Genomic DNA, 14,769 nt, shown 5'->3' with positions numbered 1-14,769 from the left:
TCCTGCTGCTCTCACTGGGGTGCCTTGGGAAGGCTGGCCTGGAACAGGGACTAGAAAGAGTTACAGAATAAAACATGGATTTCGGAAAAATTTCTCCTCAATGGATCCACCTTGGGCAGCACAAGAGCCTAGCCAGGGCTGCACCCAAGATGAACCAAATGGTCACAAAATGATCCCAAATTAACCAAAATGGTCCCCAGAATGAACCCAGGATGAACCAAAATGGTCCCAAAAAATGGACGATCAGTCACAAAATTATAACTTCTGCTCCATTTGCATCTTGGAGTGAATTGTCCAATTCCAGCTTTAGCCCCTGCAGTCCCATCCTTGTTTTTCTCTCCCCAGCCCACGGTGTTTGTGCTCCTGGGCTGAGATTTGGATCATTTGTCCTTGGTGCCCAGCTGGAGCAGGAATTGTTTTGTCTCCCTGCTCTGTGCACAGAGCTCACCATCCCCTGATATGGAGCCCAGACCCACACACTAAAGCAGCACAGCATGTGAAAAATAGAAAATCCAAAACCTGAGGCATCAGTACAGAATCTGGAGAATAGAAAAGCCAAGCCTGAGGCATCAACTCGAAAGGAAAGTGTGAGGAATTATGGCTGGAATCAGGGTTCTCAGGATGCATTCATGTGGCTTCCTGCCCCGAGACTGTGGCAGAGAAAGTGGCTAAATTTTGTGCAGAGCCCAAAAAGGATTTTCTATCCCATTTGTCTCATCCTCTGAGCCACGCAGGGCCCCAGGCTCTGGGCGTGGGGTGAGCCCCGCAGTTGTTCTGCATTATCCCAGTGGTGTCTGAGCAGGCAGATGGGTAGGGAGGGTGATTAGGGCAGAAAAGAAGAGGAGAAAAAGACAAACATGAGCTTATTTGGTGTTGCCTTTTCCCCAGTATCAGCACTTTGCAGGCCAGCTCGGTGCTTTGATGTGGTGCTATTGATGCTGGGCGCTGCTGCATCTATTGGAACCACATGGGAAGCCTTAAAGCAGCTTTAATAGAAAACTTCTGGGGCCTGCAGGAATTTCTCTTCCTTCCTCCTTTTCTGTGCAGCCTTGAACTTCACTGCTTTCCCCAAAGCCAGGAAGGCAAGTGAAGGGAAGGGCAAAATTAAAGCTCTAATGAGATCCTTATTGTGTTCTGAGGATGTTCAGCCATTTGTTTGCAAGCAAATAACCTGGGAGGTGCAGACTTGGTGTTCCAGCAGCTGTTTTGTGGAAACTGGGATGGGCTGGTTGGTTTTGTGTCAGTTTGGGCTGGGGCTGAACAGATCTGTGTCATTGCAAATCTTTTTTAGTTCTTGGTGCTGCTCTGTGACAGAGGCCTGCGACTGCCTGGAGATAATGGAGCCTTGGTTTAGTCCAGAGATACTTGTGGGAGCTTTTCATCTCTCTTTGAGGGTGTGAGCTTTGCTGGCAACATTTTATTTTTTGGAGACAAGTCTTGGAGCACTTGGAACCCCAATTTGGACCCAAAGCAAATTCCAGGCCTTGTTTTCCCTCAGGGGGAGGTTGGAACTCTCATTTGGCTCCCTCCAGTTATTCATGGAACTTTTCACATCCAAGACTTCATGCTCTGTCTCTTATAGGAGCTTTTCATCTCTTTTTGAGGGGTGTGAGCTTTGCTGACAACCTTTTATTTCTTGGAGACAAGTCTTGAAAGCCCAACATGGGCCCAAAGCAAATTCCAGGCCTCGTTTCCCCTCATTAGGAGCTTGGAGCTCTGTCATTTGGCTCTCTCCAGTAATTCACAGAAATTTTCACTTCCAGGACTTCATGCTCTGCCTCTTGTAGGAGCTTATCATCTCTCTTTGAGGGGGATGAACTTTTATTTCTTAGAGACAAGTGAACTTTTTTTTCTTGGAGTACTCAGAAGCCCAACTTGGGCTTGTTGGGCCCAAAGCAAACTCCAGGTCTTGTTTCCCCTCATGGGGAGGTTGGAGCTCTGTGATTTCGATCCCTCCAGTTCTTTGTGGGAGCTTTTCACATCCAGGACTTCACCTTCTGTCTCTTGTAGAAGCTTTTCATCCTTTGAAGGGGATAAACTTTTATTTCTTGGAGACAAGTCTTGCAGCACTCGGAAGCCTGACTTGGGCCCAAAGCAAATTCCCGGCCTCATTTCCCCTCATTGGAAGGTTGGAGCTCTCTGATTTGGCTCTCTCCAGTTATTCACAGAAATTTTCACTTCCAGGACTTCATGCTCTGTCTCTTGTAGGAGCTTTTCATCTCTTTTTGAGGGGGATGAACTTTGCTGGCAACATTTTATTTCTTGGAGACAAGTCTTGAAAGCCCAACATGGGCCCAAAGCAAATTCCAGGCCTCGTTTCCTCTGATGTTGGAGCTCTGTGATTTGGCTCCCTCCAGTAATTCATGGAAATTTTCACATCCAGGACTTCAGGCTCTGTCTCAATTATTGGAAATGTCTCTGCTGTATAGGAAGATCTCACTTTTTGCTGTTGTTTGGGATCCGCAGAGTTCCCTTCCCTCTCAGACCTGCCTGAACCATCTCCCATTTCTCATTTTGTTGGGAATTTCTGTCCAGACCCATCCTCCCCTCCCAAAAGCCTGTTCTGGCCAACAGCCTTGTGCTGAGGGCAGAAATTGTTCCTTGTGAAAGGAAAAGGGAGGAGGAGAGAGAGAAAGGAGAAACACCAGCTCCTTACTATGCAAGGCAGCTCTGGTACAACCTCCTTCCCCACGTCCTTTAAAAAAAGAGCAAGAATTTCAAGCAGACAAAGAGAACTGTCATCTTCAGCCTCTGTTTTGATAATAATCCCAGTGACGTGGCAGATTGCTTTGGAAACCTTCTCTTCTAACAAAATCCACATTCTCGGCGTGTCCTTCCTGGCATTCACTTCCATTTCATCCATCCAACTGCAAACGAACTGGGTTTTTAATTAGTTTCAGCTGACATAGCACCCAGTGAGTCAGGGAGGCTGGCATCACTTGCAACCAGCAGCTTGCGTGCTATTAATTATTAGAACACTGTAATTAATAAATTGTGCAGCTCCCTGGCAGGGCTCTGCAGCCTCTGTGTCCAGAGGATAAAACCATGACCAGTCTAGGGGAAGAGAAATTTATTTTTCCAAAACGTTCCCAATATTGGCCTGTAAAGGTCGATGGAAAATCTGGAGGATTTTTTTTTTTTAAATTCAGATTTCAGGAAGGGAAGTGGATGAACTTTTGCTCCCCTGCCATGGCTGATGTTCATGAGAGGAAAAATGAGCTGGGAGCAATAAAAGCAAGCTGGAATGTGGATCCATATCATTCTGGCAGCCAGCAGTGGAAATTCCAGCGTAATTCCAACTGTGGAAGGCTCAGTGAATGAAGTGAATGAAGCAGGACGCAGCAGCTAAATGCAATTAATGCTTCCCCCTGCATCCCTGGCGTGTCTGAGGGATAAACTTCCACCCTGGCTGCTGCAGGAATGTGGCTGGGTGGAAAAATTCAGGATAAATTCAGAAGGGTGAGATGTGAGAGCCTTCCAGCAGGTGCCAAAGCCAAAATTTCAGTGTTTATAGCACCTGCTAAATAAAAAATTTTAAAAAATTAAAAATATGGCTTAAAGGAGGAAGCAGAGAGCTGTGAAATGAGAACACACAGGACTCATTTATTCCTTTATCTTCTTAATTTCTCTTTAGCTGGGTGAAATCTTAATTCCTGCCTCAGTCCCACCCTGGGAACCCACAGAGGATCCCAAACAGGATTGGGATCTGGATGAGCAGCACCCAAACCTCAGATGAAAGAGAGCAAGGGCAGGAAAAACTGGTCCCTATCCAGCAATTCCTGCATGTAAATAATGCACTTTTTTTTGAAATTCAGGGTGGGAGATAATAAGAGATTAAAAGAGGAGGAAACCTTCAGTGCTCCAAGGACTTTGGATATTCAGACAGGAGATATTTGCAAAGGTAAAGGGGTCATTTTTCAGCTGCCTGCAAAGGGGAGTTGAGCAGTTCAGGAATTCTCTCTTCCAGGAGATTCTATCCCATCCCAAAGAAATGAAATATTAAATATTAATATGAATAAATGAAATATTAAATGAAATATTAAAATTGAAGCTGAGGGCAGCAGTTGGTGGAATATTATCAGTGTGTTTTGTTGTGCTGGAGGAAAAATCCACAAAGCTTTGAGCTTCACAGACTGGGATTTATTTGGTGGTGCTGATGGTGAAATTCCTCCTTGGGATGCTCAGGAAGGTGGGAAAAATCTGCTGGAGAAGAAAAATCTCATTTGTGGAAGGAAAACCCCTGGTCCTGCACCTTTGTGGATTTGCTGGCTGAGCTGAACAGGGGAAATAATCAGATTTACTTGGGATTTTGCTCCTCTTTTCCTCTCCAGTCTGGTTTTTAGTGGAGAAATTCAGAGTTGTGTTGATCCAGATGGAGCTGGGATGCACTGAGGGATCCAAAGCAGTGCTGCACCCTAAAAAAAAGGATATTTTCCATGTTCTCTCCTGTTGTCTCTCCCAACTCTTGTTTCCACTGGCTGGTTTTTGTCTGCTGAGGAAGGACGGGGAGAAAAGGGTGGAGAGAGGGAGGGAGGAGCCTGCAAAACCCAAACATCTCTGGAGAAACTTTGCTCTTAAAAATCAGCCCCTGCTCTCAGACAAATTGCTGAGGCACAGGCCAAGGTCTGCTGCAGGAAATTATTTCATTTCTGTCTGCTCCTCTCTGCTTGGGGGTGATAAATACAGATATTTTTCCCCCTGTTAATTGTAACCACATGTGAACTGCAAATGGAAGGGAAAGATCAGTTTGGTTTTTTTCCCAGGCCTCCCCCTGCAGCTTGGTTACGTTTTTTTTTCTGCCTCCCTGTGCATTTTCATGGAACATTTCTGAGAGCTCACAGCTCTGACCGCTCCTCCAGGAGTCTGGAAGGTATTTGTGAGTCAGCAATTCGAATTTTATTGACTCTTGTAGCAAATTAAGATCCAATAAAAACCGCTGGGTTCAGTGCTCGGGAGCGGGGATGGGAAGGAGAAGGAAATTTTGAGTCATGCCTTTGGTTTCCTGCCTTCTTTTGTGGTTTTTCACTCTTTGAGATGTTTCACTTCTTCCCTGCAGTAATTTTCTCTGGATTTTCTGTCTGGGGTTTGGGTTTAAATGAGCTGAAATGGGTGATCCTCTGTTTTTTCCCCCTCACCCAACAACACAAAGCAGATAAGGAAATGAACATTTTTCACTTTATTTTGTGCTCTTAAGGAAGCTCACAGGACACAGAGCAGACAAAGAAATGAATATTTTTCAGTTTATTTTGTGCATTTAAGTAAGCTAATATGACACAAAGCAGACAAAGAAATGAATATTTTTCACTTTCTTTTGTGCTCTTAAGGAAGCTCACAGGACACAAAGCAGAGGATAGATAGTAGTTAATTTTTACTATTTTATTTTGACTTTATTTTATCCCCCTAAGGAAACTCTCATGGCATTTTGGATCCTCTGTATGAGGTGATTTCAGGGCAGAAGCTGAGAAATCACTGATTTTAGGAGAAATTCCCCCAAACCCTCAATTCTTTATAACCCACAGTAACTCCAAACTCCTCTGGAAGCAGCACAAGGTGTGGTTAGCCAGGAGTGATGCCTCAGGTTTTGGATTTTCTATTTTTCACATTCTGCGCTGCTCTAGTGTGTGGGTCTGGGCTCCATATCAGGGGATGGTGAGCTCTGTGCGCAGAGCAGGGAGACAAAACAATTCCTGCTCCAGCTGGGCACCAAGGACAAATGATCCAAATCTCAGCCCAGGAGCACAAACACCGTGGGCTGGGGAGAGAAAAACAAGGATGGGACTGCATGGGCTAAAGCTGGAATTGGACAATTCACTCCAAGATGCAAACGGACTAAAACTTATTATTTTGTGACTGATCATCCATTTTTTGGGACCATTTTGGTTCATCCTGGGTGCAGCCCTGGCTGGGCTCTTGAGCTGCTCAAGGTGGATCCATTGAGGAGATCTTTCTCCCCAATCCCTGCTTTATTCTTTAACTCTGTCCAGCCTCTGTCCTAGGTCAGCCTTCACAAGGCATCAGGAGGAGGACAGTTTTGCTAGATTATTGCTGAATTATTGCTGAATTTTTGCTAAATTATTGCTGAATTATTGCTGAATTTTTTCTGACTGTTTGCTGAATTTTCTGCCGAATTATTACCGATTTTTTCTGAATTTTTGCCAAATTGTTGCTGCAGTTTTGCTGTTTGCTTGCAGAAGGCAGCAGAGCAGCTGAAGCCCAGCGCTCCCATCAAGTTCCACATCTCCAGCCGGACAGACAGCGGCGTCCACGCCCTGGCCAACGCCGCCCACCTGGACATCCAGAGGGCCCCGGGCAGGGCGCCCTTCACTGGCCCCCAGCTGCTGCAGGGCCTCAACCACCACCTCAAACCCGAGCCCATCCGGTGAGTCAGGCAGAAATCCTTTATTTTGCCTTACTTTACTGCAAGAATCTCGGGATTTCCGCTGCTCACAGTGACCCCAAGGTGTTAAATGTCTCTCTTCCCTGCCCGGTGCTCAAAGAAGGAGTCAGAACTCTTCACTTCTCATTCTCAAGGTTGTTTATTGTTTCTTATCTATAATATTTTTCTTATCTATAAATTTTTTTCTTACCTATAAAATTGTTTCTTATCTATAAAATTGTTTCTTATCTATAAAATTTTTTCTCCTGTCCAGCCGAGGTGCACTCAGCAGGACAGACAGAAGCACTCTGCCTGCCCCTGGGTGGTGTGTCACAGACAGGTTTTATGAAAAATCCTTTCCTTAGGATTTTTTTCTCCTGAAACAAAATGTAAATAATAATTATCTGCTGCTGTGGAGTGCAACAGGTGCATCTTTGATTGGTCTCATGTGGTTGTTTTTAATTAATGACCAATCACAGCCCAGCTGTCTCGGACTCTCTGGTCAGTCACAAGATTTTATTATCATTCCTTTCTATTCCTTGCGAGCCTTCTGATGAAATCCTTTCTTCTATTCTTTTAGTATAGTTTTAATATAATATATATCATAAAATAATAAATCAGCTTTCTGAAACATAGAGTCAGATCCTCCTCTCTTCCCTCATCCTGGGTCCCCTGCAAACACCACCACAACTGGTGACCCCAAGTGATGAAAAATTCACACACTGGTGTTATCTTTTTATCCTAAAAACTATGTGTACAATGTTTACAATTATTTCCCAATACCTATCACCTATGTTAGACAGTGAGCTTCTACTCTAAACCAATCCAAAAGTGCCACCAGCACAGCAGGAGATGGAGGCCAAGAAGAAGAAGGAGAAAGGCTGGACATGCCCAGATCCCTCCATCTTGCCCCTTGAACCCCCATTCTAAAAACCCCAAAAATCTATTTTTCACCCTGTGATAACTTCACTATCATTCTACTTAAACTTTCTTGACCTGTAATTCTTCATGTAAAGGTTGGTGATTGTTTTTCCCAAGGGCTAAATCAAAGGCACAGGGGTTGGGGCTCTGTGCCAGGGTCTCTGAGCCCTCTGACAGGGTCTCGAGTCCTCCAGGGCAGCCAGAGGAATTCCCTGGGTTGCAACAAGTGCAGAGCAAAACATTCCTTTATTTTGGCTTGGTTTTAGTGCAAGAGCAGGAAAAACTGGTCCCTATCCAGTAATTCCTGCATGTAAATAATGCACTTTTTTTGAAGTTCAGGGTGGGGGATATGAAGAGATTAAAGGAGAGGAGAGAACCTTCAGTGCTCAAAGGACTTGGGATATTCAGATAAAACTCTAAATTTTTCTCTACTTACCTTAACCTGTCTCTGCTTTAAACTATAAATCCACATTTTCACTTCTAACACCTAAGTTTGGAGCTTTTTCCAAGGTCTAAAATCAAATCCTGGGTTTAATTCTGAGGTTTGGCTTCCAGGCCCAAAGTTCTGAGAGTTCTTTGCATTTCAGATCCCAACACCATCCCCCAAAAATCAGAATATTTCAATCAGAGAATATATTCAGAATATTTGGAGCTGTTTCAGGAGGGTTCTGCTGCCCTCAGGGTGGGACTGGCGGTGTAGGAGTCCCACACCTCCTGTTCCTGGTTTTGTAACCACACAATAAAAATTCTCGAGTGACAAGGCAGAGCTGGGATTCCTCCCACCTCCTGCAAATTGGCTTTGAGGTGGAGAGAACAGGTGGATTTTTTCTCTCATACATTTCCATTTCTAATTAAATGTCTTTGGGCTTTTTTTTCTCTTTGATCTCAAAATTCAGGCCCTGTTGGAAATGCTAAAAAATGTAAAAAATAAAAAAAAAGCCACAGTTCTTTATTTACCATCATTTTTAAAAATGGGATCTCAGCAAATGAGATTTAAAAATGGGATCTCTGAAATGCAGAGAAAGAAAATCTTTGGAATCTGAAATCTAGAAAATCTTTGGAATATGAAATCTGAAAGGCAGCTGCTGGAGAACATTCTGGACAAAACCATTCCTAGCTGAAAGGAACAATTGCAACAGGAAAAGCTGCTTGCGCTGAGGAATTCTGTGAGCAGAAATAAACTCCTGTGACAGAACCTCCCTACAAGGATGGTTATTTAATCAAAACCACACAAGTGCTAGCTCAAGGCAGCCTGGGTGCTTGTGGAGGCATGCAGACAGAGGGAAATAAATGTCATCATTTTATTCTGGTGTTTGGAGGAGGCTGGAGCTCCTCCTTCAAACCCTGGAGGATGGGATTTGCATTTCTCCTGATGGTTTATGGCACTGGAGCAATTCCTGGGATTGTTTGTGCAAATCTTTGTGGCAGCATTTTATTTTTTGGAGACAAATCTTGAAGCACTCAGAACCCCAATTTGGGCCCAAAGCAAATTCCAGGAACTCTCATTTCTCCCTCTGTGCTCTGAGCCAGGGCAGGGAGGGCTGAGATCCAGAGGCCAAAAATCCCCAGAGCACCAACTTTCCTTAAAGTAAATAAAGACATTTGTGGTCCCAAATCTATCCTGGGTTTTTGGCTGCCCTGGCTCCTTTCTCCTCACTGAATTCCAAAGGCAGAGAGGCAAAACAGCAGGAGAAAATTCCCTTGTAAGGAGAGCTCTCCTCTCAAGCAGCACCTGCAGGGGTGGTGGCTCTGAGCAGGGTTTTTCGTTTGGGATTTTGGATTTTGCATTTTGCATTTTGGATTATGGATTTTGGATTGTGAATTTTGCATTTTGGATTTTGCATTTCTGATTTTTTATTTTGGATTTTGCATTTTGGATTTTGGGAGAGTCACATCCAGTCCAGAGAACGCTTCTGGGAGAGCTGCAGGAGCTCAGGGAAGCTCCATTTCCTTCCCTGGCAGGGAGAATTTGCTCTCTGTGCCCTCCTCTCTGCCTCCCAGGCTCTGTGGGGTGGTGATTTTGGGTTTGGAGAAACAGGGAGTTTTCTCCCTGCTGCCTATAGAGGAACACGGGGAAGCTCAGGTGCCTGGGAGCTCCTTTTTGGCTGTTTTGGGGTTGGTGGGAGATGGGTGGACACTCATGGGAATGGCTTTTGGGGCTGAGAGAGTTCTGCTGTTCACTCCCACCCCACCCCTCTGATGTTGGGATTTTCCTGGATTTTCCTGGATTTTCCTGGCTGCACAAAGTCCTGCAGGTCCTGAGGGAAGGGACCTCCTTGAAAGCATCTCCATCTGCTCCAGGAGCTGTTTGGGGGGAACAGAGGGGAGTTCCTTCCTCTCACTTGGGAATTTTGGTGTCCCTGTCCCCTGTGTGCCACAGCATCCTCAGTGCCCAGTGAGTGCCCTGCACCTTCCAGTGGGAAAGCTTTGGAATGTTGGTGTCCCTCTCAATGGAAAACCTTTGGAATTTGTGTCCCTGTTGATAGAAAAGCTTTGGAATTTCTGTGTCCCTTTCAATGGAAAACCTTTGGAATTTGTGTCCTTGTCACCTGTCCCTTGTGTCCCACAGCATCCTCAGTGCCCAGTGAGTGCCCTGCACCTTCCAGTGGGAAAGCTTTGGAATTTCTGTGTCCCTGTCCCTTGTGTCCCACAGCATCCTCAGTGCCCAGCGGGTTTCCAGCACCTTCCATGCCCGTTTCTGTGCCCTCTCCAGGACCTACATCTACCGCCTGCTGCTGGGCTGTGCCCACCGCTCCCAAATCCCCGTCTTCGAGCAGGATCTGTGCTGGGCTCCCCCAGGAGGGTGAGTGCAGCTCCCTGGGGAGGCTCCTCTGCAAGGAAATTAGCGAATCAGGGCTGGGAGGGGAAAAAATGGGATTTTCTGGCTCTGAACAAGTCCCTGACAGGAGGGGACAGCCCCGGGTTGGGCTCTGGGACAGGAGGAGAGGGAATGGCCTCAGGCTGGGGTTTAAGCTGGACATCAGGAGGGTTTAAGGGTCCCAGGAGAGGTTTAGGAGGAATTTCCCCTTTTAAAGAGTTGTTAAATGTGGGAATTGCTGCCCAGGGAGGCTTGGAGTGCCCATCCCCCCCAAAAAAAGTTGAAATAGAATTTGGGCAGGGTTTTTGGCTGCTCATTTTGCTCAGATTGGAAACCAGTCAGGACCTGGAAACCCAAACCCTTTTCTGGATGTTGGAGCAGTCACAGAGGACAAGGAGATGGGTCAGAGCTCTGATTTCCTGCCTTAAAAGGAGTTTGGGGTTTGACCCTGGTGTAATTCCCTGGGGTTTGAGCCTGGCCTAATTTATTGGGGTTTGATCCTGGTGTAATTCTATGGGGTTTGAGCCTGGTGTAACTCATTGGAGTTAAAGCCTGGTGTAATTTATTAGGGTTTGAGCCTGGCATAATTCTATGGGGTTTGAGCCTGGTGTAATTCCTTGAGGTTTGAGCCTGGTGTAACTAATTTATTAGGGTTTGAGTCTGGTGTAATTCCCGGGGTTTGAGCCTGGTGTAATTCTGTGGGCTTTGAGCCTGGTGTAACTAATTTATTAGGGTTTGAGCCTGGTGTAATTCCTTGGTGTTAGAGCCTGGCATAGCTCTGTGGGCTCTGAGCCTGCTGTGAGTCCCTGGTGTTTAAGGCCGGCTCAGTGCCCTGGCTCTGAGCTCTAAGCCTGGCTCAGTCGCAGTGCCCCGAGCAGGCTCTGTGCACTGCAGCCCCCTGCCCATCCCAGCCATGAGGGCAGCAGCGCAGCTCCTGCTGGGCACCCACGATTTCAGCACCTTCCGCTCCCCGCACGCCGAGGCCGCGGCGCAGAACCCCGTCAGGACCCTGCAGCTGCTGCAGCTCCAGCCTGGCCACGGCCTCCTGGGCCAGCACCCCCTGCACAGGTGAGAGCCCAGGCACTCAGGGCTGTGGGCAGCACCCAGCTGGGACAGGCTGCAGCGTGGGACTGGCAGGGAGCAGCTCCTGGGAGGGGCTTTGTGTCATTTACACTCATTTTTTGTGTCATTTACACTCTTTTTTTGTGTCATTTACATTCATGGCTAAAATCCACCTCTGTCAAGGAGTTGGGTTTTATTTTCCTACCTGCACAGGTGAGAGCCCAGTGTTAAAAACCACCCGAAATTTGATTAAAATGCTCTTTTTTTGGTTTTTTTTTAGGGGACTGGAGTTCTGGGAGGTGAAGGTGAAGAGCAAATCCTTCCTGTACCGACAGGTACTGCCTGCAGCTGCTGCCAACCCAAATTTAAATTTATTAACTAACTTTAAAATTAATTAATTCATCTAAAAATCGATTATTTTAGCAATGTTCCAGCTGTGTGGCACTCACAAGAACTTGGGCTCTTTATTTGATCCCAAAATCTCCTAAATTTGTGCCCAAAACCTTCACAAAATCAGGTGGCAGGATGGAAAAAATTGTGTTTTTCACAATCTCTGTCCTTTTTAAAAATTCTTTTTAATTTTTTCCCGTGCTCAGTGGATTTGAGCCTAGGAAAAGCTGTCTGGAATTTTACTTCCTGGCTTTTTTCGAAAAAAAATTTTAAAAAGGGTGTTTTTTCCTTTACAAACTGCAGAAATTCTCCCTATGCCCTGAAACTCCCCTGTGTTTTTTAGAAATAATTTCAAAATAATAATTATTATATAATTATATATTATAATTATCTTAATATTTTAATATTTTATATGTTCATATTTTAACCATTTAGGAAGCTGAACATGTATATTTTTATATGTGGAGGCACCAAACCTACAGATATGGGTTCCAATAATCCGATTTTTAGTCTGATGGCTGCCAATAATCTGATTTTTTAATCTGATTTTTAATCTGATGGGTGCCAATAATCTGATTTTTAATCTGATTTTTCCTGAATTGTGGAGGCAGCAAAGTCGTGGCATGCAATGACCTCTAGTGAGGGAGGATGAAATAACAGAGGGGAGGATTTGAGCTGCTTGGAGAGAAATTCTGGGCACTCCAAGGTCCCAAAATTTCCCTCTGGATAAAACCACCTTGGATTGTTGGATATTTTTGAAGTGCTGATCATGAGCAGGTTGCTCAGGGGGCTTTGGTTTATTTATTTTTTAATTAATGGGTCACAAACTCAGCCCAGGGATTTGTTCCAGCGCTGCAGGGAGGGTTTGGGAGAGTTTGGAAAGGTCAAAAATGGAATTTTTTAAAAATCCAAATCAGGGATTGAGGTGGGGTTGGAAAATTGGGGAGGGGGGACTGGGGGTGGAGAATTTGGGGCAGAGAATTTTCCATGAGGAATGGGGAGGGGGAATTGAAATTGAGAATTGGGGATGGAAAATTGGAAATTAATTGGGGATGGAGATTTGGAGGTGAATAATTGGAAATGGAGAATTGGGGATGGAAAATTTGGGATTGAGAATTGAAATGGAGAATTGGAGGTGAGTAACTGGGGACAGAGAATTGGGGATGAAGAATTAGAAATGAATTGGGGATGGAAATTTGGAAGTGGAGCACTGGAAATGGAGAATTGGGGATGGAAAATTGAAGTGGAGAATTTGGGATGGAAAATTTGGGATGGAGAATTAAAATGGGGAATTGGGGATGGAGAATTGAGAATTGGGGATGGAGATTTGGAAGCGGAGCATTGAAAATGGAGAATTGGGGAATGGAGAATTGGGGGTGGACTTTTGGAAGTGGAGAATTGAAATGAGAATCGGGGCTGGAGAATTGGAGGTGGATGAGACGCTGGGCCTGGCGCTAAGCCAGGCTGGTTCCTGTCAGGTTGACGGCAGAACTATCTCCCCTGTGTGCCCAGGTGAGGAGGATGGTGGGGGCCCTGGTGGCCGTGGGCCAGGGCAGGTTGGCCCCGGGGCGGCTGCAGGAGCTGCTGGAGCTCAGGGAGCCGCGGGCGCTGCCCCCGCACGCCACGGCCCCGCCCCAGGGGCTCTTCCTGCACAGCGTGGAGTACAGCCACACAGGTGGGCAGCGCTCCGCTCATCAGGAACCACTCATTGCTCAAGTGCTAATGGGCTAAAGTATTGATAAATATTAATAAACAATATACATAGTAATTATGATAGAACAGTATCATGTATATTGCCGTACTATATTATGATATATAATTATATATTTATAGTAATGTATAATTAATATATATAATAAATATATTCTAAATATTTATATTGTACAGATTAATATATAAATATAATTATATAATTATTTATAACAATAATATATAATCAATATATATTAATAAATATATTCTATATATTTTATATAGTAAAGATTAATTAATCTAATTATTTACAACAATATGTAATTAATATATATTAATCAATATATTCTATATACTATATATTATACTTTATATCTTATAATAGAGATTAATATATATAATTCTATAACAATATAGAATTAATATATATTAATATATATTGTATTATATTTTATATCTTACAAATGAATTAATATATAATTATATAATTATAGTAATATGAAATTAATATATATTAATCAATATATAATATTTTGTATTATATTTTATAACTTTACTATAGATTGATTGATATAATAATGATATAATTATTTATAATATAATATAGAATTAATGTATCTTAATTAATCTATAATAGTGTCCTGGTTTGAAAAACAAATAGATATTATAATTTATATACTATAATATAGATTAATATATACATTATTCTATAATTATTTATGATTATATATTATTATAATTATTGAATATATATGGGATGGTGGAAGGTGGCCCTGGCAGGGGTAGAATGGGTTGAGTTTTTCCCTATCCAGACCTTCCCATGATGAACAATTTGAGCCAAAATTTAACAATTTAGCTTAAATTTAACCATTTTCAGCCTACAGAAGTGGGATAGATTTGCAAATACCTGCTTTCAACCAGCTAGGATCCCAGTGCTTCTTTACCCCTAAATCAATATTTCCTTTTCCCCTAAATCAGTGTTTTCTTTTCCCCATAATCAATATTTTTTCCCTAAATCAATGTTCTTTTCTGCTCTCTCCTCTCAGATTTGGCCCCTCCAAGTGCCCCAGCAGAAGAGGAGCTCTGTGGGCTGAGCCGAAAGGAATTTATAACATAAATTATAAATTAAATTAAACAATTAAAAAATTGTAACATCTGTATTGTCTCACCCTTCACATAAAAGTTTTTAAAACACCTCTCAGTTACCCCATTCCTAAATTATAAAAATTCATATTCCAACACCTCTGCTTCCAGGGGGGAGGGTTGGGGGAATGAAACAGATCCCAGGTGCTTCCTGGAGTTTTTTTTTCCTGATTATTTTTCTGGGGTTTTTTCCAGATTTTTTTTTCTATTTTTTTTTCTGCTTTTTTTTCCTGAAATTCACCCAGGTATTTGTCCTTAATTGGCCACCTCATTAATTATTATTAAAAACCCCAGGTTAGCTTCTGGCCTCTCCCTCTCTGTTTTGCTCAGATTTTTAAATCTTGGTGAGAAAATTCATCTGCAACTT

At 43.7% G+C, this 14,769-nt stretch overlaps 1 protein-coding gene across 4 annotated transcripts in view; it reads left to right on the top strand.

Moving 5' to 3' along the window:
• The window catches only part of PUSL1 (pseudouridine synthase like 1), a 16,550-nt gene extending 2,098 nt beyond the window's left edge, over positions 1–14,452 (top strand). Inside the window, exons 3-8 of one of the 4 annotated variants that reach the window (XM_031062548.1) lie at positions 6,195–6,379; positions 9,951–10,100; positions 11,010–11,183; positions 11,458–11,512; positions 13,080–13,242; positions 14,306–14,452. In XM_031062548.1, the coding sequence (XP_030918408.1) occupies positions 6,195–6,379; positions 9,951–10,100; positions 11,010–11,183; positions 11,458–11,512; positions 13,080–13,242; positions 14,306–14,376 (798 nt within the window). In that variant the 3' untranslated portion in view covers positions 14,377–14,452. Of the gene's footprint in view, positions 1–6,191; positions 6,380–9,950; positions 10,101–11,009; positions 11,184–11,457; positions 11,513–13,079; positions 13,243–14,305 lie in introns of all 4 variants that reach the window. The other 3 variants (XM_031062550.1, XM_005427701.2, XM_031062551.1) reach the window with 3 other exon arrangements.
• The last annotated feature ends 317 nt before the right edge of the window (positions 14,453–14,769 follow it).

The sequence above is a fragment of the Geospiza fortis genome, unplaced genomic scaffold (assembly GCF_000277835.1).
Source record: "Geospiza fortis unplaced genomic scaffold, GeoFor_1.0 scaffold662, whole genome shotgun sequence".
In the NCBI taxonomy this organism is placed as follows: Eukaryota; Metazoa; Chordata; class Aves; order Passeriformes; family Thraupidae; genus Geospiza; species Geospiza fortis.
This window is presented reverse-complemented; position numbering and strand designations above follow the sequence as displayed.